We start from the raw sequence: 27,147 nt of genomic DNA, 5'->3' as shown, positions 1-27,147 counted from the left end.
ACTTTGAACCAAAATATTGTATTTCAACTTTCCAGGGTTTCAGTCATGCTGCATCTATAATATCTGGGCCTCTGCCAAAATAAATAAAAGGCCCCCATACACTTATTAAATAAAGGAAAAAATTATTGCTAGTGAAAAGGGTGCTGTTACCACTATCACTGAAAATCCACAGCCTGTTTCCAGTCATTCAACCGGGTCAGGAATGGAAAGAATGAAGCCCCATCTAGTGGCGACGATAGGAATTGTGCCAGCTGACGAAGCCTGTCACACTCATCTGGGGCAATGATTAATGACTGACAAATGAAAAGAAATTATATTGGGGAGTGTTGCTGGAATGAAAGATGACAGAGAAATCGGAGTACCCGGAGAAAACCCTGCACCGCCTCTACCTTGCCCAGCACAAATCTCACATGGAGTGACCAGGATTTAAACCATGGAATCCAGAGGCAAGAGGCCGGTACACTGCCGCCTGAGTCATGGAGGCTCCTGTTACCACTATCATTACCATCACAAACGAGGTTGTTTCCATAGAATTGAGTTAGATTTTGAGTGTTTTGATAATCTGGTGATTTCATTTTTGATGATTATTTATTTCCCTTGCGGTTTGATTTCAAGGATGTGAATCCACAATCATCTTCATTGGGTACATAAACATTGCTTTTAGAAGGCACTAAACAATTAGTTATTTTCTTGTTGGACCTGTTGATTTCTGAACCCTGCAATCACCTTTTACGTCTTTTAGCTGCCCTACTTGTTTCACTAATGTTGCCTTACTTATAACAAATACTACATGAAATGTCATTGAAAGAGGAACAAAAGAAACTACACAACAGAGAAGTTTACTTCAGAACCAGAATAGCCAACACATCCAGGAAGAAGGTCAAAACTACCGCAAAAACAACCCATATCAACTTCAGAAGGACAAGCCTACCACCTGACATCTGGAAGAAAAGGCACTAAAAACCAGAAAATAAAAAAACTGTAGCCAGCTCCCAAGTGTTTGGGTCCCTTAAGTATCCCCCCCCTCATACACAAGGGTTTTTTCCCCCCGGTGGCTTTACGTCACTCCGACACAGATAGGTCTTATGGCGATGATGGGATAAGAAAGGCCTAGGAGTTGGAAGGAAGCGGCCATGGCTTTCATTAAGGTACAGCCCCAGCATTTGCCTGGTGTGAAAATGGGAAACCACGGAAAACCAACTTCAGGGCTGCCGACAGTGGGATTCGAAGCCACTATCTCCCGCATGCAAGCTCACAGCCGTACGCCTCTAACTGCACAGCCAACTCGTTCGGTACACGAGGTTCCACAGTGCACACCGCCTTCAGCAAGTGCCTTATTACCCTTGGAATTTAAATCAATACGGTAATGTAAGAGGTATGTTGTGGAAGAGGAAACATTGAATGATCTGTATCTTCACTTCTGACTGAAATAGACTTGCTGCAGTTTGAATCACCACTTCACAATACTGCCTCCTATAAATAACAGAAATTATTAATTTATGCAATTTCTTTCTGATAATTTTTCAATAATCTACAAAGATTATTTCTATTATATATGGTAATTTTATTTTCAGTTTAAGTAAATGTCAATATCTAAAGTTAAGACCCTATTTTATGCAATTGATTACATGGGTTATCCAGGCCCCAACACAATACTTTAACTTAAGAAAAATCAAATGAAATAAATTAAATTAACAAATAAGCATACATTTACTTGATACCACTGAATAAACTGATTTCTAAGAAATGAATTCAATGTTTTTGGAAGATGTTGTTAAGCTTACATTGAAATATGATTAATTGGAAAAATCCAGATTATTTAACCAGCACCATGCCCAGCCATCTTTCATTCCCTATGGCTTTCAAAACTGTTTGCATCTTAGGGGAGGACTTGGATGGAATCTGATATTAATAAAGGGTTGTGATTTAGAAGTAATCATACCTTCAACCCTTAGCAATGTAGCCACTATCTTTATGACTAAGCTACTAGATCCACCCATCTCCAATGATAATAAGGAACAATGTACACAAGATAGCCCTGTGACTTTCTCTGCAGCCAGTGTGTATACATTATTTGTTCTGTGCCTACTGTTTGCATTAGCATCACCTTACATGTAGTATGCTGTACAGAGTCCGTGGCCTTCATTCTCATTCGCTTCATCCTCTTCCTGTGCCTCTTAGTCTCATCTGTAAGGTCTTCGTATTGGGGAAGGGCTGAAAGCAGCACATGACCTGAAGGTGGTAGCAAACATTTCACCCCAGTGCATGGTCCACCCACATCAACAAGTCACCAAAACCGAAGTAAAAGTTACAAAACATATCCTCAATTTAGTAGATTAGATTTTCCAAAAATACTCAATTCTCTAATGACTAAAAATTTATTTGATGTCACAACAAATAAACCAGAAATTGATAAAAATTTCTTATTCAATTTTCTAATTCAAGAAAGATGGATGTATATACAGAAAATAATCCAAAATAATCATATCACCACTGAGGTTCGGAAAGAATGAGAAGAAAGGCTATGTAGCAATTCACTCCATAAGTGCAGAATTTAAATAATGAAGTTTTTCCAGCATGAAACATTATAAATACACATACAAAATTGATTCTTTCTGTAAATCACATCATTCTTATGCTAGAAATTGATGGATTTGGTGACTTTTGCTGAGTAGGAATCAGATTAATTGGATGATAGCTGATGGCAAAACTGGACATTCACTGGGGCAAAGATATTTTCACATTATTGGTGGGTGATGATGGTTCATCATCTTTTATGTGGTATCAGCCTGTTCCTGGTAGTGTAGCCATTTCAGTGGTTATCATTTACATTTTTACTAACATCTACTTACACAGGGGACTTTCATACCCCACCAGAGACAAGCAGACAGCATACAAGAGATGATGTACTGATGTTACAGCATTATAATTGCCAAGAGCATACAGGTTATTACCATCATCATGCAATGAAGATGATAGCTGCTCAGCAAAATGTGTCATTCATTAAGTATAGAGAGTTTTTACACAGAAAGACATGGCAAACTAAAAGATTCAATGGTATATGTTAATTTTATCCAGCTTGACACTTTATGAGTAGCTAACTATTGAGATTCTTTTTGAACTGATGTGTGTATGATTCCTATTAGAACTAGTTATGTTATCATGCACTTAATGTGTAAGCTGTTACTTATTTTCTTTCTAATCCACCCTTAGTATAACAATAAGAAGCAAAAGCAACACACAATTGGCCACTTAACCATGCTAATAATGCAATGCTAAAATGCAACCAGCATCCAATAACAAAGAGACCATGGCTTTGGCCTCACAGGTTGGCAGTGTGGGTGGTTTTCCTTGTTCCTTGAGACAAACAACTAGATGAAATCAGGCTTTGAGATTCATGGTACCAATAGCTCCATCATTTTTATTATTATTATCATCTTATTTGCGAGCCAATGCCACAGTGTACATTTATAGAGTGACATATGACTAATTTGGGTCTAATCCTGTCTATTTTCATATCAGCTTACACAGTTGGGAAGCTTCTAGAAACTAATACATGAATACTTAGCACATAACTGATTGTGCATTTATTAGGGTGGGTTAACAAATATAGAACATGTGGAAGGATCGAAAGTTATTAGATGGTTTCAGAGCTACAAAAGATTCTTAATTTCACATATGAATTTTAGCGTTTCTGTGCTGATCTATGGAATGGGAGATTTGTATCCTAGCCCTTTAAAAAAAAAAAAAAAACCACAAAACACAAAACTTCCTGAGTGAAACAGTTGGTAAGAAATCATAAAAACAATAAGATGGAACAGGAGGAAGAGAGAGGGAGTAAGCACTAACTTACCTTGGAGAGATACAAGGAATTAGGAACAAGAGAGTTCAGAAATAGAATAAAATGAAATGTACTCAATTTGAACCCTAGTACAAGTATACCAGTAATGAGTTTTTCACAGAAATGGCCACCATGCAGAGGGAAATGAATCATCGATTCAAGATAGCATAGCTGTGAATGAAGTGCTCCTATGCAGTGTGAAGTATCAAGCTCTTTTCTGATTATACTATTGCAATGAACCTTCTGTCTTTACCTAAGAATTAGCATTAGAGAATAGCCTCTCCTTTGTTGATATAATAAAAATGACTTGTGCTGAAAATGGTGCATGCAGTCAGGACTTGAATCTGAATCCTTTCTGTTTCTAGGCACTAATGACAACAATTCTACTGCAGCAACCACTATGCTAATTATGCACCTCTTAGATGCAAGATGGTATAACAGAGATATCGAACGAGAGCACACTTAGTAACTCCAACGTTACTGTTCTCTGTCAGCCAATCAGAACTGTGGCTATGTATTTATAGCTCATTCCACATCGAAAAAACAGTATTGCTCTTATGGAGCTACAAGGAGTGAACACACCCCATCTGAGACACCCATAATTCCTCGTGATTAAGGGAAATTATACTGTACTTTGCAATGTATTATGAAAGATAGATAAAAAGGATGAGGCACTTTTGCCTGTGAATTATTCAAATAACTACATAACATTTTCTTTTTTCATAAATACAGTTGTAGGGAGGAAGCACAATGGCAGGAACAGCCATTACTTCGTGGCCTTCTTTCCTTTTCCTTTTTTGTGTTGCTCTGGTACAAGTCTTGTGTAGTCCCTCACTCTGTGAACCGCCGGCAGCTCACTTCTGTAGTAAAGTAATCTACAGTATTTATTTGCTGCGCGCGCGCGTGCGTGTGTGTGTGTGTTTTTAGGCTTTAAATGAGTGTGTGATTGTCTTGTTTAGAGTGAGAGTTATGCGATAAGCCTACGTGTGTGATTTATTTCTTTAACATTAATCTGTGATCTTTTGTAGAGTCATCTACAGTATTTATTTGTTGCGTCTATTTTCTAGCTTTCATTGCCTGGAAAAATGTTATTACATGCAATTAAATCCATCCCTCACCCCTTGAGCCCATAACAATTATTTGTCTATTTTCACCCCAATTTGCCTTACACTTCAATGTTGAAGTTTTTGATGTGTTGTAGTTTACCTCTGATTCTATACAAACCAACAATAGCCCCTGTAAACCCTTTAGTTCATAAAAATATTTTGTAGCTTAGTTTTTTCTGCTTTTTGTCTTGAACTTAATACTGAATTTCACAAATTTATATGCTGCCTTTTTCCCGTGATGACGTTGAATAGAGCCGTTTGATATGGCAACCTTCTTGTCATAAGAGCAATACTGTTTTCTTAACATGGAATGAGCTATAAAGTATATTAGAAATGGTTATAGGGAAGAGCTTCTGTTTAAGTGCAGGTATGGTGATAATAACTACATTAGCTTTAAGGAGTCAAACAGTCAAACATAAAAGATCATTGGTCCTCTGTGCATGTTTCTAATCAGAAGTAGGCTATGACGTTAACACTGATAACTCTGAAGAGCATATGCATTTAGTCTTGCTTAAAAATGCTTTATTGTACCAGTATTTTAGCTCTGTTTAGACTCAAGACTTTGACAGCCTTCATCAGATCCTCCTGTTTTAAGCCATGTGAGCACTAAGGATCTCTCTTTGGGAGACCAGCACTAGCAATTTTTCAAAGTTTCAAAACAAGTAAGTCTGAAACAACAAATATTCATAATTTAAACTAATTTTATATTCATCTGTACATATACACCAAGTTTCATTCCTAATACTGCATATGAAATTTGAATCTCAGTTAGACACAAATATTTCAAGCCAAACAAAATTTGGTTTAAGCCATAGGCCTACTGATTTTTTTAACATTAAAAAAAGATCACTGACCCTGTTTAATGTCACCTTAAGCCAAAGTTTCCTTAATATTCAACGGCTTGTTCCTTCTCTGTACCAAAATTATATGTGGCCATGTTTTTATTTATTGTCCAGCTTAAATAATCCAGATAATTCACAGGATACCGTGCTTCTGCATCAGCTGATATAACAGGATGCTGATGATGTTCAAATTTCTGGTACAACGATTTGTTAGAGAAAATCCCATATCAGTTCAAAGCTCATAGAGAAGGGAGTTATATCTAGTATCTACAAGTCATCTAACTATTATAAGAGATGGCACATTTAGAATTATTTATTTCATGTTGGGGTGAAGTAATAATAATAATAATAATAATAATAATAATAATAATAATAATAATAATAATAATAATAATAATAATAATAATGGTGTGTGGCCTCCAAAGAGGCCTAGTGCAGGTCTTCTGAGTTGATGCCGTGTAGGCGACCTGCGCGTCTATGAGAATGGGGCCCTACCTAGGATGATTCTATTGATGAAGACATAACATACACTCAGCCCCCGAGCCATTGGAATTAACCAATTAAGGATAAAATCCCCGAACCAACCGGGAATTGAACCCGGGACCCCTTTGGCCAAACGCCAGTACGCTAACCATTTAGCCATGGACCCAGACTTGGGGTGAAGTGAGAACATTCTATTTTATGCCTCTCATGAAAGTGAACCTTCAGTTTCACACTCAGTTGGAAAAGGAAGCTGTTTCATGAGCTGAATCTATGCCAATTCCTACATCTCTTTTGGATTAAATGTGAGCATATTGTTCTTTTTCTATCTGCCTATCTTCAAACCCTTTTATTTTACACAGTCTTCATTATTTCTCAGCGAGACAATTTAATTTCATTCCACTTCTTTTCTAGAGCTGACAAACAAACTGTTAATGATGTTCTATTTTTTTAAAAATCAATCCATTAAATCAAAGTCTACATAACTATATGCATTTTATGAAATTAAAAGTATTTTATAATTATATTAGTATTATTGAAGACTGCTACAACCATAAAATAAGAGATTTTAACAATTGTACCTTAAACTTTCTCTCTCTTTCTTACAAGCCAAGAAAATATGCTAGTAACTGAAAAAGACCACTACCAAGTGGAACTGTGTACTTTTAGATGATAAATATAATCTTATTTCTCCCACTTCATTTTGCTGTATTCTATCATACATGTACATAAATTTTTCACGTGAAATAATTATCCATCACCTAAGAGTAATTTAGATACCTGTCCCAGTCATAACAAAATGAAAAATCCATCAAATACTGACATGATGTTTGTCTTTCTTTTGTTTTTGTTTCAAATTAATATCTAAGCAAAAGCACTGCAAGGTAAGTGTAAGGAAGTACTAAGGAAGTAAGTAAGACATCAATGTGCAATTAGAGAAGAAAGCCCAAGGAAGTCCAACCTGGGAATCCAACATGTCATCTCTTCATTACTGGATACTCGGTGATGTAACGATGTTGCTTCACTGAAGCTTTACTGCAACTAAATTGGTTAAGGATGTATATTCTATAGTGAACAGCAATCTAGTTCAATAATGTGCTATTAACAAAGTGAGTATTCATTCATTAACCCAGTAACCTTTGCAAATAGTTCACATACACTAAAATATCAATTTATGATGGTTAAATAAAAAAAAATAAAAAAACAAGACCAAACATATTATCTACAGCTCATGTTTACTTCAGTGAAATAAAAATTCAGCTATCATGACACACTTGAAATAACCATCCTCAGTGTTGGAGAAAAAGTACATAATAATACCTGTTAAGTTGATGACGCTGGTCTGGAAATGGCATATCACTATAGTCTTCTCCCCGGCACCGCCGAGAAAAAAGAAATCCTGACACAAAGCCAACTGCCAGAGCAGCTAGACATGATGTAGCAACAGCAATACTTAAGGTTTCAGCTGTGTAGATGGGTAGCTTCTCCTGAGATGATGGCAGTTTAGAACCTATGAGGCAAAGAAGAAAGCAATGATTAGAAGATAAATAAATGAAAATAACAATAACCACAAAATGATGATAATGTGGTGATTATTTCATTACACATCATTTTTTTAAACTAGTTATCTCATTGAATCACTTTCTACCATGAAGATGGCTATCATATGATAGCTCAAGGAGGTACCATACATTTGAACAGTTCCGTGATACTACTAAGCAAAGGGCAATGTTCTTCAGTTCATAGCATTTTAGCCCCTGAATTTCTGATTTCTCAAAAGGCTAATGGGAACACCTCACCTGAACAAGAAAGTATACTGTATTTCACCGGGCGAGTTGAGCGTGCGGTTAGAGGCGCGCAGCTGTTAGCTTGCATCCGGGAGATAGTGGTTTGAATCCCACTGTTGGCAGCCCTGAAGATGGTTTTCCGTGGTTTCCCATTTTCACACCAGGCAAATGCTGGGGCTGTACCTTAATTAAGGCCACGGCCGGTTCCTTCCAACTCCTAGGCCTTTCCTATCCCATAGTCGCCATAAGACCTATCTGTGTCGGTGCGACGTAAAGCCACTAGCAAAAGTATACTTTATTTCAAAATAAGAGATTTCTCAGGTATTTTTCAGAGCATTAGCCATTCCCAAATTAACTTTTACGACATACTGTGGTGTATTATCATCCCTAGTGTTCAACTACTAAGAAAAGTGCCTTTCACAAAAATATTTTCAGAAATATTTTATCACTGATCTCAAAAGTATTGTGAGTTGACAAATACAAGCCTGAGTTGGGTGGTTTGATTCCAACTAAGGAATGTTTCAATACTGTGTGCTCACTTCTAGGATGTGCTGGAATAGTATCTTGTTTCAAGTTCTGAATGACTTTCTCAATACTAACCAAATAGCAACACAGGAACTGATATTCCAAAGTCATAGGTGGTGATGCACAAAATTAAAATTTTCCAATAGGCAAAATTCAACTAAACAGTTAAAACAGTTAAAAAATACCTCTGAATTATTTTTCAATACAAACTCTGTTTCATTATGGAAGCTATGTTTCCTGCCCTCATGCTGGTACATCCTACCAACTGTAAGAATGAGCATTGAAGGTATTTTCCTCTATAAAAGATTTCAGCAGTATAACAGTATAACACTCACTATTTCACTGTAAGAACAAACACTGAAGGGATTTTCCTCTATAGAAGGACTGAACTGACCAGTAAAACATTTTATTTTCTGCTTCTTCAAATATCACTTTTGCCTTAAAGTAAGATAAAATTGGTAAAATGCGAAGGATAATTTGATTGTGATATTAATACAACTTTTTATTTATTTATTTTTTGATCTTTTCAATTTTGCTCCACATTCTCCTGTCCTGTTTTTATATAATTTTGTTTAGTTCCATCTAGCAACACAGTATTCACTCGGGAATAGCATTTATTAACAGCTCATTACTAGTGCATGCATTTGTACTTATTTGGGACAGGATAAGAGACGTGGCAGTCTTAAAAATTAAGGAGGTGAATTTCTGAGAATGACCAAAGTTCAATCACTGTTAGTTGTAGACCTTTTTACGTTGACCGTTTCTAACCAAGTAGCTCCTGGTACATCCTACTGACTGTTAGAACAATACTGAAGGGATTTTCCTGTATAGAAGATTTCATCAAAAGTAAAGGCCAGTTAGGTACAGTATAACACTCACTATTTCTACCTCTTTTCCTGTACTAGAAATCAGAAAAGTACAGAGCTTTACTGTACTCTAAGCGAATGTTGAAAACCAGGAGTGGCTATGAGGAATTTCCACGGCCTGAATAAAATCACTCGAGTTTAGCTTCAAATTCTGAACATCTTACATCAATTTACACACATGAAGACTAATGAAATTTAAGCAACACTGGAAAATTCTCTGTTCTTTTTCTCCTTCTTCTGATGCCTTCTCTGTTCAACAAAGGTTGGCGGTCATCCTGGCTATTATAAATTTGTCTCAACTGCCTCATGAAAGAGGTATCAATCTCAAATTACACAACCAAAGCATCCTCCTTCTCCTAGTTTGCATCTATCATCAATTATCCCTTGCAGAATAGGTTACTAAAGTCTATACTTCTTGCCACGCATGATGTATCCAAAGTAGTCTTACTGCTGTTTCTTAATTGTCAGCAGAACTTCTGTCTGTGTATTCACATACTCACACACTTCAAACGGTATTTGTAATCCTATTTATCCATGAGATACAAAATAGGTCCACATTTCAAATGCCTCTAATTGTTTGCACCAAGTTTGAAGCGAGAATCCATCCTTCCATACCACAGAAGTATGAAAAATGCACATCAATGCAACGTGCAAAGCTAGAGCCCAATGCTGAGGTATTTATTGGTCAATAAGTTCTTCAGTTTGTTGAAGGTGTTCCTGGAACAGACTTCTTGTGAGAACTCCCACTGAGAATTTAGAAGACATCCAAGGTGTAGGTTTTAACATATTCATGGTTTTCATCAGACAGTTCTAGTTGTGTGTGAATATATTGATCTTTGCTGACTACCAGTAGTTCAGTCTTTTTAGTGTCTATTTTTAGACCATGCCTGGTATGGTCTTAAAAAAAAAACTACCAGCTACCTTCAATGTGATCCACAAACAGAATGGCACCACGAAGGTTAACACATTGCAGGCCGGGTGCTCATCACACTGCTTAATCCCTGTGCCCAGCCATTTTCTGTGTGACTGATTACTGCAGCGTATGCATATAAACAACCTTGTACTGATAATGGTGAAATTTACTGGAGACCTTTAGTATGAGTCCTAATAATGTTTTCTGGTGTGGCAGACTGTGTAGTCAATGCCAAGTGGGAGGACATAGAGAAACAGAAACCACACTTTGACAGGAAGAAGCGGTGAGCGCTTGTACACCAAACTCGGGAAACTAGAGGTGGAAAATGATGATGATGATGGTGATTCTGATGAATGTTGTTTCAGTCATAGCCAAATACAACTGGTATCTTAACATAATGCAACACATCTTGGGGTGCAACAGTTAGAGCTTGCTTGACAAAGATTTTGCAACCCCATGGAAAACTGTAACTTGAATGGTATTTAATTTTATTTATTTATTTATTTATTTATTTATTTATTTATTTATTTATTTATTTATTTATTTATTTATTTATTTATTTATTTATTTATTTATTTATTTATTTATTTATTTATTTATTTATTTATTTATTTATTTGCATGTCAGATTGCCTTTATTATAGTGAAATCTACATTAATTTTAAGATCTGCACTTTGCATAAGTCTTTTGGTATGACTGTCTCAGAACATGGAATAAAGTATATCCCAGTATTTACACAAACAAACAGAATAACTCCCAAATGTCACCATACCCAATCAACTTTGCTTCTTGTTTTATCATGGCAGACGGTCAGCATGTATAAATATAAATAATCATTGGTAGAAAATCTACAAAGAAATCAGGGACTTTATGATTGTGATGGAGTATCATACCTCCCCAGGCCCCTTCCTGAATAAAAATGAATAACAAGTTTCTGACTCAAAGACCACAGAAGATGATGGCTAATGGATAGCTTCTGTAAGACACGTCAGACGAAACAACAACAACAACAACAATGACAACAACAACAAATCTGTATTAAGTGACTAAAATTTAAGGGGAACTAGACATCAGCACAGCAGATATATCTCATAAGGCCAATGTTTGTAATATGACTATGGAAATGACAATGTAGTCAGAGTGTGAAGAAAGGCCTTTTTTATAATGGCTAACTTTAGAGAAGAATTTTATTGGCTACAACATTATCAAAATGTTGTTCTACTTATGGGACTTGAAGAGCAAGTTGCTGCACATCCTGCATTGCATTTTCCACAAGTATAAAATACTTCATAGCAGCAAAGTATGTTATATTAGAGAAAGGGTAATACTGAATATCTTTAAAGTGCTGTATACTTGGATAGACAGAAGTGTTTACATGAAAGTTTCTCTCTGTAAAAAAGATCTTCGATGATCAACTTTGATCTTTCCATGATCACCAACCTGCTTCTCATATATTCAGGAAGATAAACAGATTAATTCCTATCAACTTAGCTCAAAAATGAATTCCTAAAGAACTGCTAAACATTGTGTTAAACACATTGTAAATGGCATTTACTTTTTGTGTGTGAGTAATATATGGTACTTCAATTTATACATGAAAAAAAACAAAAAAACATTTTGTTCACATGAAAATTCATAATGATTAAACCGTTATTAAACTACTTCTCTTTCATAATACAAAAACAGCAGTCAATTACTTCAAACACCATAATCAACAGAGTATTGTAATTTTATGATTAACTTTCCTAGCATAAAATAAACTTATAATCAAATTGTAACAATTCCTATTTTACTCTTGAGGAAAAGTTTAATTTTCAGTATTTTGAAACTTTCTAAATAATTCAATATAACAAATTTTTTAAAAATTCACCCATTAGGGTCTAATATGATAAATTTATACCAATAATATGTCTGTAAGATACATAAGTTTTAAATTAAATCGTTTCTGAAAAAAAAGAAAAGGCACCTGCAGCTATCAATATTCATTACAAAAAGGCAACCAAAATATTCTGCTTGATAATACAGAAATAGTATTGATATATTATGAAAATGAAGTTATAATCATTAACAGAACTAAGATAAGATTAGCAAGAAAATCTTAGCCAGGATCTTGTACTGTATTGACATCCAGGTCCCCTTATAGGAAGGTGAAAGTTCATTCTCATGCACTTAGAAAATTTTTGTAGAAGAGTAGGATGAGGTGCATTCTGGAAGTGGATACATTGTAACAAAAAGTTTTATGTGATTTAAAAGCCATGCTCCCATTGTGTAATGTTCATATCATGAAATGAAACTCATGTATGCAACTTGTACAGGAAGAAAAAATGAGATAATGGCTATATGCATTTTAACATCCATAATTGATAGTTTGCTATGACATATAGGGGTTTCAAATGAAAACACTACCGGCCACTGAGACCTCTTAGTGAGCAAGCTGTTCCCCGTCAACACAGCAAGTGGCCTCAGGATACAGACTGTTCTAGAAATGTCATTAGTCAATAGACTGGGAGCTCACTACGAGGTCTCTGCAGACAGCAGGTATTTAATTTTAAAACCATGTATATTAAAACATTAAAATGATATAGAGGTAATATGATATTAACAAATGAAACAAATATTGCTAGTCAACAGTAATATTACAGGCTTAACCACACTACCTGTTTGATGCAGTGTTAACAACTGTGTTTTGAATATGCTCTACCATTACCTTACCTGCATGATTTATTTCAGCCAGCGTGTTATGGAACAAGTTGCTTTCGTCCACCTCAATCACAATCTCGTTGTTGACAATATCAGGTTCACTATCGCTGCCCGGGTGGTTTGAATGAACGGGATCGCCTGCCAGAGGTCAACACGCAGGTTAACAAACAAGCCGTTAAGACTGGGATACTGGTCTTCAAATTACAAGCGTCTTACTTATATAAATCTTATTTTCTACCCTTGAAAGAAACTCTTCTCTGCCATGAAATGCAATTCCACATAGGGTATTGAGAAAGTCAAGCAAAATCAGTAACCTATTCAACAACAATTGCATTTTTAAGAAGCTTTTGTGCAATAAAATTAATATTATTAATTTTATGATTACTTATGCTAATGAAAAAAAGAATAAAAAGGCTGTGTTCAATTAATCACAAACATTTTTAACATTTCTGAAAGAATGATGGACCAAGATTCTAAATTTTAAAGTATAAAGGAACAAAAATTGTAAATAAATATATTTGAACAAGAGTAATACTTCAATTGATAGATACCATGTATGACTGAAGTGTCAAATTTCCATAACAATCTATACTTGCATTATACATACTGCAATAATTTTAAAAACGGTAGTCAGTACCGTAATGGAAAAAATAAAATGAGACAAAACTATATAAAAAATGAAACAAAGAGAAATATTTATGACTAAGCTTTTAACATAAATTTCATGCCATATATTTTAACGTAAACTCATATAGATATATATGCTTTGGATGAAATATAGCTTTATGCTTTTCTCATTCTAATTTTTTTTTTTTTTTTAAATATGTATGTATTGGTGAGATCAAAACTGTGAGAATTTTCTTTCAAGGCAGGGCAGAGAATATTTATAATCAGCAAACATTAAGAAAACAACTGCTGTATTACTGCATATACTATATGTGACCAGTTATCCCACATCTTAAACTGAACTACAATGTTCAAGCCACTAAATTGACTGATACAGAAAGAGCATACTGTTAATGAGCTGAGCTAGAAAGCCTATAACCAAATGCCATTATAGCACAAGATAAGAAATAACTCCACCAAATGATAACAAAATGAAAATGATTGGGAATATATTAAAATTAAAACAGGTACCATATGCTAAAAAGTGGTCATTTCATTTAATTAAAAAAATAAAGCCAAAAATAATAATGGAACCACCACTTGCTTTACACTTTCAGTGCTAGTAAATTCCATCATTTTCATTATTATAGTACCATTCATGCATTAAAGTCAAAATCAGTAGATAGGGTTAGTATATGTACATGGTTGTGCAGCTATTCCAACATTTAAGATCCACACTGGATGTGCAGTTCAGTATAATTCATTACAAAGTTACTGTACGTAAATGTTGCTTGAATTATGTATGCTAATCATTGCTATTCAGTTAAATGTTCTGTATACTTAAAAGCCTTGGAAAATTAGATGTTCACATAGAGTGTTTTAAAAGATGGACAGAACAAATTTTCAACACACAATATATGGTCATGGCTACCTGAAGGATGAGTCATGGCTTGTCATCTACAAGTTAATCAGTTGAACTCAAGTTCATATTTACTTATGAACTGTGATTAGAAACTGGATCCTACACTTCATTTTTATAACTAGGAAATAATTTCATAAGCAAACCACAAACTGTCTGGTAATAGGATAATGCATTACATACCACTCACAAAATACAAATGGATCACAAAATACAAAGTATCTTGTATGTGGAAAACTAATACAGTATACTGAGGACTTCCTGTCACAGGAAAGTCCAGTTTAAATAGACATTTTTAACATGTAAACAAAAATATCAATGCAACTACATTACAAGCAATGATATTTTAGTACTCTAGTTAATGCAAACTACAGTATAGAATTTCTCCACATCTAGAGATTAAAGAGAACAAAAAATCTCTAATTAAAAATGAAGAAAATGTATCTTTGTTCTACTGTTACTGCACAACTGCACTAATGTGATCTGTAGTTACATAAATATATAAGAACAGAACTCATGCGCATACAATTTATCAAACCAGTATACACCAGCATTCAGCAAAGACAACTACCACATGCCCAGACTACCAGTACAGAAGAAATAATTGTTAGTGAGAAGAGACATATTGTTAATTGAGAGCATCAGTGAAGAGATACGGCTGGCAATCCCGTTCCAAGGGCAAGGTTGCAGGTAGGAAGAAGGAGATACTTCAATTGTGATGAGGACTTTACTCGGTATTATTAAAACTAAGATGTAAAAAAAAAAAAAAAAAAAAAAAAAAAAATTGTATCGTGCAGAACTGGAGTATACTACTGGCTGACTACTATCTCCTTCAGAAATCATAAATATCCAATGTAAAAATGTTCATGTATTTATCAGCTTCCAGATTTGTTGCAAAATTTGCATATAATAACCTAACTTGTAATTGATGCTATTCTAAATATAATTTGCACATATTAAATATTATATTGAATACCATTTTTACTAATTAAGACAACAAATTATGGATGATGTGCGTGTTCTAATAATTTATTTTCTTTGCATATCATATACGTATTTCTGAGAAGTAAACTCAAGGTAAAGCAAGGAATGTTCATAATAAGCCATGTTAACTGTCAGGAAAAAAAAAATTAGAGTAATTTTACATTTTTGACTTTAATGGTTCTATTGTTGCAAATAAATCTGATATAATTATATCAATTGCACAAACAATGGTGATTCATCATACTGAGTCAGCTTTTCATTTATGAAAATATTATTAATTATAAAATAGTAATGCTGGGAGACCTTAAAAGCATTTCAACTAGACTGGATTGTCTGGCTACAATCTTATGGATGACTGACCCTCCAGCTTATATTTTTATAAGTAGCTTACTGATCTGCTCTTTATCAGCTTGTTTTAATGTGAATCATCAGAATCAAAAGGATCTGAAAAAGGATATTCAGAGGATCGTTGGAGAAATATGACAATCAACATCACTATTCTTCACAACAGATGATGATGATAATGAAGTAACATCATTGCACACATCTAAGATCAAGAAATGATATTCATTATGAAAAGTTGAGTGGAGGCTTACAGGAAATCAGCAGAATTCTATAGATCCAAAACACCACAAGAGATCATTGGTGAAAGAAGGGAATTCTTAGTCCCATACTCATTTAATGATGAAGATCAATCACAGCAGAAAATCTGTACATCTGAAAAATGTCTACTCCCTTCAGCCTAGGATTTCTAAGAATTTTAACTAGGGATAATTGGTCCAATGTAAAATTGCTCTCAGGAAATTAGGTTTCCTAAAATGATGATAATACTCCATAATACCAACATATTTTGGATCAATCTAGTTCCTTTCCATTACTTATATTTTGAAACAATGCTGAAGGGCTAAATTTATACAAATAATTAATATTCCAATTTAAGTCATGATTATCATATGTGTCACTGAACTATAACACACCACAGTGACTCAAATTTCAAGAAATAATTTAGCTATTTAATTAAGAAAATGAATCAAATGATTTCAAAACATGACTATACAGAAAATAAAAGAAACTTGCTTCTGATGTTCAGTTTCTTAATTATGTAAAGGAAGGGAACTTTTAGTGTTACATGACACGTTATGATTATAGCCATGGGACAACCTGTTTTAGGTGAATACCTACTGGCAGAAGTATGACTTTTAATACAAAAATTCCATATGCAATGGCCAGTAGTTCAAACAATGGTCATTTAGGTGAGAAGCCAGTGAAAATATCACATCTCCTGTCAATAATAACTTTCTCATAAACAGAGAAAGGCTAAAATTAAAGAAGAATCTGAACAAGTCTAACAGGAGGAAAATTAAATACCAAATACCGTAGACTTTCTTTTCACCAGTGGCAATATACTATCATATTAAAAATGAATGAATACCTGAGTATTAAGGTTATTCTTTAAGGTTTTCTTAAATAACAATTCTGATAGCATTAGTTTCATGATATTTATGCAGAGGAATTCAATCATCAAGAATTAATAAAAATATCCCTTCCCAAATGTTGAAGGATAAAGACATGAATGTACTGACATAAAGGCTACTACAGAACCAACAATGAACTTCCTGAGCCGCACTGCACCAAGTACTGGGCAACCTGTAACCTTTCCTCATGACCACCAATCAGCCTGAACCTCTGTGGACCTCGTAATTGTCATGCACAACAAAGCTATTGCCATGACAGATGATTTGCTATCTCATAAACTTGAAGCAAGTGACAGTTCATTCACATAAAAGTAATAACTTAAATAATTCTTGCAACGTTGCTACTACTTAGTGATATAACATGTTTTTTTGCACAGAAAGTGTGGTATTTTCCTTCTAATGAATTGTGAAAATTTTATGGCAAATACACTGAGTAAATGGTTAGAGAATTAACTGTGTTTTGCTTGCTGAGGTTCAATTCATGTTGCTGTTGATTCAGATACGGGACTTGGAACATGTTGACCCACAATCCTGCATACTTCCCAATCTCCACTGATCTGCAATTAGGGCTGTCGCCCAGATGGCAGACTTCCTATCAGTGTATTTGAAGTAATTTTGATAATCTGTGTAACTTTGGCATCTACATTGGAGGTTCAGTAAATGGCAATAAATTGGATGAGATGGCCTATCAAGATTCAATCACTTAGCTACGTAAGCTTATAGTCGAACTTGGAATTCCCAATACAATTTCAAGGCTAAAAGAGGCGTGTTAAAAACCGTAACTTGTAAATCCAATGGAAAGAGGGCCACTGATATTGAAGATCAGTACAGAACTAATGTCTTTAGATATCTCAAGTACACTTGAAGTGACCAGCTGCCAATGTGTTAGATAATATAGGTATTTTGAAACATCCCAGAAACCTACAAATGAAAACATTATGACTTCTCATATTTTTTAATTATTCCATTTCAATATATCCTTTTTATATTTTAAGGAATATTTATAATATACTCTGAAGATGAATTTCTTTGATTCAGAGACCACAGAAAACTCTGAAAATGATAGCTTACAGAGAATCCCGATGTCAGTGCAAAGATAAAGCATGAAAATACTTACAAAATTGAATGAATTCTTGAACATTATTACAATTAACATGGCTGTAACGATAAACAGGCTTGTTTAAATGTGGTTGACAATACAATTTTTTATGTTATATGGTTAACAAGGTTGGTGCACAACCACTACACCATGGTGTTTATGAGCCGGTTATTCCCCCTGGGTAAACCCGGCCACCTGCTAAAAGCAAATGCAAGTTAGTTGGCAATGGAAACTGCAGACTGACTGACCCGTAGCTGCACTGTTGCTGCTGGGAGAGGGGCACACACACGCGCAGGGGGAACAAGTAGCCGTAACAACAGCCTCATCTACTGGACGGAGCAATCAAAAAATATTAGCTCTATGCTGCCACACAATAACACTATGGCTACACACTTATCTATTGTAATGCTTTAAAAATAAAAGGTGCTAATGCCATTCATTGACACTTTTATACAAACTAAAAATGTGTCAAAGGTATCCTGAGTGTCACATTCTACAAGAAAGTTCAAGAGACTCAAACAAATAAGGAATAGCTACTCTGATTAATGAACTGGAAACAATTTATACCAAATCTTTCATACTTGCTGAAAATATTGTCAAAATAATGTGTTCAAGACTTAGTAACTCACTATAAGCATTATATTACATGTAAACAATCGAGTCACTAAGAATTTCTTGAACATCATATAACAACATTAACAACAATGCCTTCAGCAAGCTTTGTTGTGAGGAAATTTGATGCAAGGAAGTTGAACAAAAGAGCAATTCTGATGTGGGGATGAGTAGAAGTTAAATTATATATGAGGACAAGACCAATTTCTGACATTTTGAAGCTTTATGCGCCATTATGTGCACAATGAAGAATTCTTTGGTTATATTTTATTACTCATAAGCAAAACCCACTATTTTATGTTATAAATGCATGTAGAAATTTGCAGTTTCAAGCAAGAACCGCCAAGTCCACAGGAGCCAATGAAACTGCTCATCCGTCTCACGTGACATAGTTCATAGGTTTCATTTCACAGATGTTTATCAGGTCGTAAGATCACATACATTTGTTTAAATTATCAAAAAATGTATTAATAATATGGAAGATTGTTCTGCTAAAATAATGTCTGTCAAAACAAGAGAATACTACTGAGAAAAACAAGCAGTGGAGTTACAGTTCAGGGTGAAGCACATTACCGCACTGATCTGTTTATCCCTAAAAGTATTCTCAAGAAGGGAGAGTGATTAGGAAACACTACTCTTAATATTCTTCCAAATGGTGCCCATTTGAAAAACAAAAGCTCACGGACATAGACAAACTACTGAAAAAGCAATGGAATGGAATAACAAGAAATGGAGAGCCTCAAATTCTACAAGGACCTCATCGATGCTTCTAATGAAAATCTACCAGAATCTCCCTATGAAGTGAATGGGAGTGAATGTGTGCCTGATCTGAGAGTTTAAAACAATGTGAATGTTTTTCGATTGTCATTTGGCGAACCATAACTAATTCAATTAAACTTTATACTTGAATTTACACTTGTAAAGAAGCTTTTAATTATTGAAATATTTCACTGTTAATGCAAAATACTTGATTGCAGAGACTTAGCTTCTCATTCATCTACATGACAGAATTTTGAATTAATGATTACTACTATGTTCCAAACAAAACCCTCCAAGTCCAAAATAAAATCCACATTTACAGCAAAAATAATAGGTATATGTTGATTTTTCTTTGCTCATATTATTCCCACACCCCTTACACATCTTTTGTCCAATACTCACATAATAAGAACAAATTGTAAAAGAGAGGCACGTTTTTCTCAATTTCTGAAAATTTTGTAAATGTGGACTTGGCAGCTTTTGCATCTTATGTCCTCATATGTTAGTTCAAAACAATATTTGAAATATGAAATGTTCATTCATTCTAGAGAATAATGAAACAATTTCTAACCAACACTGGCACAATCCATGTTAACAATTCTTCTCCATTCATGTTTTATGAATGAGATCAGTCAATGTATAACAGCAAAATCTATGGCAGTATTTTTCTATATTGCATGCTAAGTTATTATAATCATTTACTCTAAAGTTCACTGAACTGCACATCAAATAAACACTCAAAAAGAAAAAAGAAATTAATGAATGGAAGGGACTAGCAACATTTTTCATTCTTATAACTGATTTATTTTAAGGAACATTTCATCGCATTCCCATACAACAAAATAATACTACTTCTACAAAACAAACTACCATAACAGATTTAAAAGCATCCTTCTAGATATAGCTACACAAGTATAGTATGCTGTTTGTCTTTTATGAAGTTGTATGCAATAAAAGCAAGAAATCATAAAATTACAGATATTAGCATATTATGACGTTAATGAATCAACTGTTGTAAATTAAATATTCATATTTTTATGGGCTGAAGTGATTGAGAAGTAAAATTGGGAGCTGCAACCAAGCATCACTCCATTAATGGCTACACAATGTGACAAACTACTAATAACCTTTGTTGTGAGGTTTTTCTCTTCCATATTCGAACACCCAATAAATAATATTCCATGCTACTTAATGTATATGGCTTAACAGAACTATGTTTTCTAAAGTTAGCTCCATACATTTGGTTTGGACATTTCAATGATGGGTCTCTTTTTAAAGGAACTTAAATAATACCAGCACACAGCCATATACAAAGTGTGTTCAAAAAAAGACCGAACTTTGTAAATTGCGCGCAAACCGCAACAGTGAGCGAGTTGTGACTGTGGCAGCGCCTAGCGGCAACTTCTGACAACAGACCGCTGCTTTCCGCATTCCATTGCCTGCATTATCAGTTGAGTTACAGCCTCTGAAGTGATTGCGTGTGTCACATGTTCGTCGAATTCTATAATGAAACAGCTTGAGGAACAACGCGTGTGCGTGAAGTTCTGCTTCAAAGTTGGGAAAACGTTTGTGGAGATGAGACGTGGGTGTACGGTTACGATATCGAAACCAAAAGGCAATCATCACAGTGGGTGGGGAAAGGTTCTCCTCGACCAAAAAAAGCACGAATGAGTCGTTCAAACATCAAGGTGATGCTGATTGTGTTTTTTTATTGGAAAGGCATTGTCCATCACGAGTTTGTACCCCGAGGCCAGACAGTGAACAAAGAACTGTACCAGAATGTTTTAACGCATTTGAGAGATGCTGTGCGCAGGAAGAGGCCTGAACTGTGGGAAAACAAATCCTGGATGTTGCACCATGACAATGCGCAGCACATGCCTCTCTCTCGGTCCGCAGTTATCTGGCAAAACACCAAATTCCTGTTGTACCCCATCCGCCCTATTCTCCTGACTTGGCTCCAGCAGACTTTTTCTTAGTCCCCAAATTGAAAACCACCTTGAAAGGACATCATTTCCAAGACATTGAAGAGATCAAGGAGAATGCGACGAGGCAACTTCGCGCCATCAAAGAAAGTGCATTCCAGGAAGCATTCCAGGAAGCATTCCAAAAGTGGAAGAAACATTGGCAACACACTGTTGATAGTGCAGGGGACTATTTTGAAGGGGACAGTCTGTGAAATGATGTAAACTACATAATAAAGTTTTTCTAGCCACAGTTCGGTCTTCTTTGAACACCCCTCGTACTTTAAATGAGAAGACTAGAAGGTTTATTTTGCAAACCATCTGTGCATGTACAACAACATTACCGCAAGATATTTTGTGGCTAAGTTGCATAATGTTATTAACCCTACTATTCTACATGTTTAACACATTAAAAAGGATAACCTAATTAAGAGAGAAATGATTAAATAATTTCAATTAAAAGAAAATTATGAACTATTCAATAAGGCAGAAAAAGAAGCAACATATCTGTCTACATTTAAGAATCCACTTCTAAAACTAAACCAAACAACATCAATCAGACTCCTCACTTTCATCTATCCTATCTGACTTCCCTTGGTCAACTCTTATTCACTTCTGACCCTGGCGATATTAGGTAGGGAGTCTTTTCATTTTCCTGCCCTTCGTCCCCTAGTCTGCCTTTGGCCGCTACCTTCATTTCCCCTTCCATATTTTCCCATTGATTAATCTCAGTAGAGGATGGTTGCCCAGTTCTACTTCCTCATAAAACAATAATCACCACTATCACTATGTAAATAAATAAATAAATAAATAAATAAATAAATAAATAAATAAATAAATAAATAAATAAATAAATAAATAAATCATTTGCATATAGGACAGTCACCCAGGTGTCAGATTCCCTAGCAATTGTTTACCTAGTCTTTTCTTAAAGGTTTTCAAAGAATATGGAAATTTATTGAACATTTCTCTTGATAAATTATTCTATAAAAGAGTATTTGCCCAATTTCCCCTCTTTAATTCCAATGTTATCTTCATATTATTATTCCTACCTTTAAAAGCTCCACTACTTTGCCTACTAATGTCATTCCACATCATTTTTCCACTAACAGCTCAGAACATCCTGCTAAGTCAAGTCTTCTCAGCCCAAAGTTTGCAAAATTTTTGTAACACTATTCTTTTTGTGCAAATCACCCAGGACAAATTGTGCTGCTTTTTATTGAATCTTTTCTAGTTCTTGTAAGCTTACCAGACAAAACATTAGTCGCCCTAGTGCGCTCGCACAGATGGATCATTAAGTCTGTACAGATGGCGCAGCGAATGAGTCCTGCGTTCAACCGCATGCGCACATGAGCTTACAGCAGTAGCCATCAGTGAGACATTGATGTTTCAAGCGGACACTTCATCAGCTTCAATTCTGCCTGCTTATGCTTCCACCTGCTCCACTAAATGCCTATCAGAGTTTTACATCCATTCTACTTCAACTCTGGAATGGCCTCTTACCCCCCTGCAGATGTCAAATGGTCTATTTACCGGGCGAGTTGGCCGTGCGGTTATGGGCATGCAGATGCATCCGGGAGATAGTGGGTTCAAACCCCACTGTCAGCAGCCCTGAAGATGGATTTCCATGGTTTCCAGTTTTCACACCAGGCAAATGCAGGGGCTGTACCTTAATTAAGGCCAAGGCCACTTCCTTCCTACTCCTAGGCCTTTCTTATCCCATCATTGTCATAAGACCTAGCTATGTCAGTGCAACGTAAAGCCAACTAAAAAAATGGTCTATTAGAAAAGTTAAAAAATAACCTATATGCCGCCTTATTTCAAATGCATTCGTTTGTTTGCCTGTGTTGAGGTATACAAAGGGCACTAGGAAAGTTTTGTAATGTGAGTGAACGCTATAGACTTTTTCAAAATAATTTCCACTACACTCAATACACTTCTCCATATATCGAAACCAGTCACTGAACCAACTCTGCCACTTTTATTTGGTTACATTTTCACACTCTTGATCCCATGCTGCCAGAAGCTCCTCGTCAGATGAAAAACATCGCCCTTTCAGCTTCATCTTCACTTGTGGGAAGAGTGCGAAGTCACACGGGGCAAGATCAGGACTGTATGGAGGGTGATCAAGCACAGTCAACCCTGATCTGGCAAGAAAATCCATTGTTACATTAGCACGATGTGCTGGAGCATTGTCGTGACACAAAAGCCAAGTGTTGAGCTGTGACCTTGGACGGAGCTCCTTGAGAGCCTGGATGACCTGAGGCAGACAAGTTCCACTGTACCTCTTCGCAGTAACTGTCCTTTGTGTTTCTAGCATAACCCGAGTCAGGATGCCCCGTTTACTTAAGAATACTGCAATCATCCTTTTCTTCACTGACCTGTCACAGGAGTACTCTCATCTTCAAACAGCCACACCTTGTTCTGGGATTTTGTTGGGACATCGTAATAATAAAGCCAAGTTTCGTCACCTGTAACGATGCTATTGACATTACGTGAAATCCCATTTTCAAACTGTTCTAGCATTTTTCGGTACCATTTCACTCGATGTGCCCTTTGTTCCTCTGAATGGGGCACCCAAAGGGAACAAACCTTTCTAACATGGAGATGGTCGTGTAGAATTGAATGAATAGCTGGTGCAGGGATGTGGAGGGTCTCTTCTACCTTCCGATATGTCAACTGCCTCTCTTGCTGCAACATTTTCCTCACTGCTTCAATGTTTTCCTTAGTCACTGATTCAGACGGTCGCCCAGAACAAGGATCGTCCTCAACCCCAAAATTTCCCCTCTGAAACTCTTTGTACCAGCGAAAAATTGCTGTCCGATGTGGACAGTCTTTCCCCAGCACAGGAGTCATTTCCTCCAGGCACTGGTCAACAGTTAATCCACAAGCAAAATTGTAGCGGATAATTGCGCGATATTCACCTTTAGACCACACTGACATCTTAACTTGCTTTCAATCCCACTGCTTGGTAACAACTGGTGTGAAGGTCGCGCCCTGCTGTCTCCTAGACCGGTTTTCACCCCTCTTTTCATCCCTCACCATAACAGCGGTGTCCAGCCAACCGTTTTTGCGTATTGCAAAACTTTCCTAGTGCCCTTTGTATGCAATATCAATCTTTTTTTTTTTTTTTTTTTTTTTTTTTTTTTTTTTTTTTTTTTTTTTTTTTTTGCTATGGGCTTTACGTCGCACCGACACAGATAGGTCTTATGGCGACGATGGGATAGGAAAGGCCTAGGAGTTGGAAGGAAGCGGCCGTGGCCTTAATTAAGGTACAGCCCCAGCATTTGCCTGGTGTGAAAATGGGAAACCACGGAAAACCATTTTCAGGGCTGCCGATAGTGGGATTCGAACCTACTATCTCCCGGATGCAAGCTCACAGCCGCGCGCCTCTACGCGCACGGCCAACTCGCCCGGTAATATCAATCTTAATAAGCCATGTACAGTACTAGTATACAGTACAAACCTTCCAGCCCAGTGTGCCGATTTGGGCCCATAAGTTGGTAACTAGCACACCTACAAGTACCAAGACGTATGGCTAGTGCAATATCAGCCAACAGGGGTGAAATGGTGGCAGCCAAGAAAGAGTTAGCAAATTTATAACGTCCAATAACGGACCATGTATATTGGAATTATGAATTTATCTATTCAGGACAAATATTTCAGGTTCCTTATGAGAATCAATATTTATATGAGTGGCAAGTCAGTTTTTACCAACAACAACAAAAAAAAAGTTAAAGATTCACCAATCAATTTGTAACAGGTTCCCTCCTTGAAGTGCTTTGATACAGTCGAGAGTGAAGTATGCACACCAAGAGCCATGTTCTGGATTTTTTGTGCCTGACTCAAGGTAACACCCTTAAAAGCATTTTAAGGTAATGATGAAACTCTCCAGTTAGGTCATACTTTATTGATGGTGATAAAAATATGGATTTTTCTCTTTTTTTAAAAATTTTTATTAGAATGGCGTCAACTAAATAAGGGAAAATATCGTCAAAGGGACTTGGTGAGATTGGTGAGCCAAATACATTTTTTTATGGAGTCATGTGCATTGCAGTAAAAACATTATTTTGTGAATGAGGATTCAGCTTCGTTAACAGGATAAAAAGGAAGCAGGGACTTACTTCCCCCTTTCATTTTTTAAGTCAACATTATTCAATCTACAACAAAATATTTTTTTGACTCCCCCCACCATGCATGTTCTGGTGAGTGAGAAATACAAACAATTTTCGAGGGCTGCTTGTAAATGTTGTGATTATAACTATCGGACCTCCAGTTTTATAATGAATACATATCACAAGGATGTGACTTTCATCTAAAAAATTCCATATTTTTTGGCTGAGATCCAGTGCCTGTGCTACCTGGTTATCCCTTCCTGCAGAAACACCACACATTTTATAAAAGACGCATGTGTTAAATTTCCTTCTCTCAATTTTCTATTCAGTGATGCTAAGGTTATTACGAGGCGAGCTTTTTAAGTAAGGGTCATTTAGTTGTAGACACTAGTAGTTCCAGTGCGTTGCAAAGAGCGTGTGCGTCATGTGCCGGCATGTGTCAGGAACAACTGTGTTCGGTTGCAGCTCTGTTGCTAACCTGTACGGTTCTGTTCTGTGCTTGCTCAAATGTTCAAGATTAACGACTCGCCTGCCCCGTGTGAGGTTCAGTCAGTGATATTGTTTCTGTCGGCAAGGAACCTGTCTGCTACGGACATTCACCGACAGATTTTCAAAGTGTACGGTGTATGAGTGAAGGCAAAGTGCGTAAGTGGATACGAGACTTCAAAGATGGCTGTGACAATGTCTGTGATGAGGCCCGCTCCAGTCGCCCATCTCTGATCATAGTCGATTTAGTGGCTTCACTTGAAACGAAGATTCGCGAGGACAGATGCTTCACAATAACAGCTCTCTCAAACACCTTTCCTGACGTGTCTAGGTCAGTGCTTTACAAAACTGTTTCTGAAAACCTAAACTTTAGGAAACTGTGCTCCTGTTGGGCTCCTAAACTCTAACGGAGAACCACAGAAACAAAAGATTTGAGTGTTGGATGATGTTTTTGAATCGTTATGCCAAAGAAGGTGATGGCATGTTGAGTCAGATCATTACGGGAGATGAAACATAGGTTTTGCATATCACGCTCAAATCAAAGCAACAGAGCATGCATGGAATGGAGACACACACATTCGCCTGTAAAGGTGAAGGCCAAACAGACTCTGTCCCAGCACAAGATCGAGATCAAGAACTCTTGCTCTTATCAGAGCAGGCAGCAAGTTTCTTTGAAGAGGGTATTCAAAACTTAGTTGTAAGCTATGATAAGGTTTAAACTAACTTGGCGGCTATGTTGAAAAATGGAGTAAAGTATGTAGAATCTGCAAATAAATGTGGTGTTTGAAAATCGTCTTTCATTTTGCAGTTATTTTCAAACGGCCCTTACTTAAAAAATACATGCCTCATATTTGTAATTTCTGTCCTATGTCATAATAATCAGCATCATCTCCATTTTCCACAATTGTCTCCATTACAAATGTTTACTTTCTTGAAATCGGTCTCCTTTTGGTCATTTGTATTTTTGGTGAGATATCCCACTTACATAAACAATGAATTTGTTCTGTCCACCAACTTGCTGTCACAATAGTAGACTGCAACTCTTTCTATTAAATAACTTAGGTATCATTT

At 36.0% G+C, this 27,147-nt stretch overlaps 1 protein-coding gene across 9 annotated transcripts in view; it reads right to left on the bottom strand.

Moving 5' to 3' along the window:
• The window catches only part of LOC136873840 (semaphorin-1A), a 923,904-nt gene that overhangs the window by 23,631 nt on the left and 873,126 nt on the right, over positions 1–27,147 (bottom strand). For 2 of the 9 annotated variants that reach the window (XM_067147112.2, XM_067147114.2), the window contains 2 exons: positions 13,073–13,198; positions 7,590–7,779 (listed from right to left, as the gene is read on the bottom strand). In XM_067147112.2, the coding sequence (XP_067003213.2) occupies positions 7,590–7,779; positions 13,073–13,198 (316 nt within the window). Of the gene's footprint in view, positions 1–2,112; positions 2,233–7,230; positions 7,311–7,589; positions 7,780–13,072; positions 13,199–18,391; positions 18,473–27,147 lie in introns of all 9 variants that reach the window. The other 7 variants (XM_067147115.2, XM_067147116.2, XR_010860177.2 and 4 more) reach the window with 6 other exon arrangements.

This window comes from Anabrus simplex, chromosome 5 (assembly GCF_040414725.1).
Source record: "Anabrus simplex isolate iqAnaSimp1 chromosome 5, ASM4041472v1, whole genome shotgun sequence".
NCBI lineage: Eukaryota > Metazoa > Arthropoda > Insecta > Orthoptera > Tettigoniidae > Anabrus > Anabrus simplex.
Note: the sequence above shows the minus strand (reverse complement) of the source record. Positions and strands in the feature narration are given on the sequence as shown.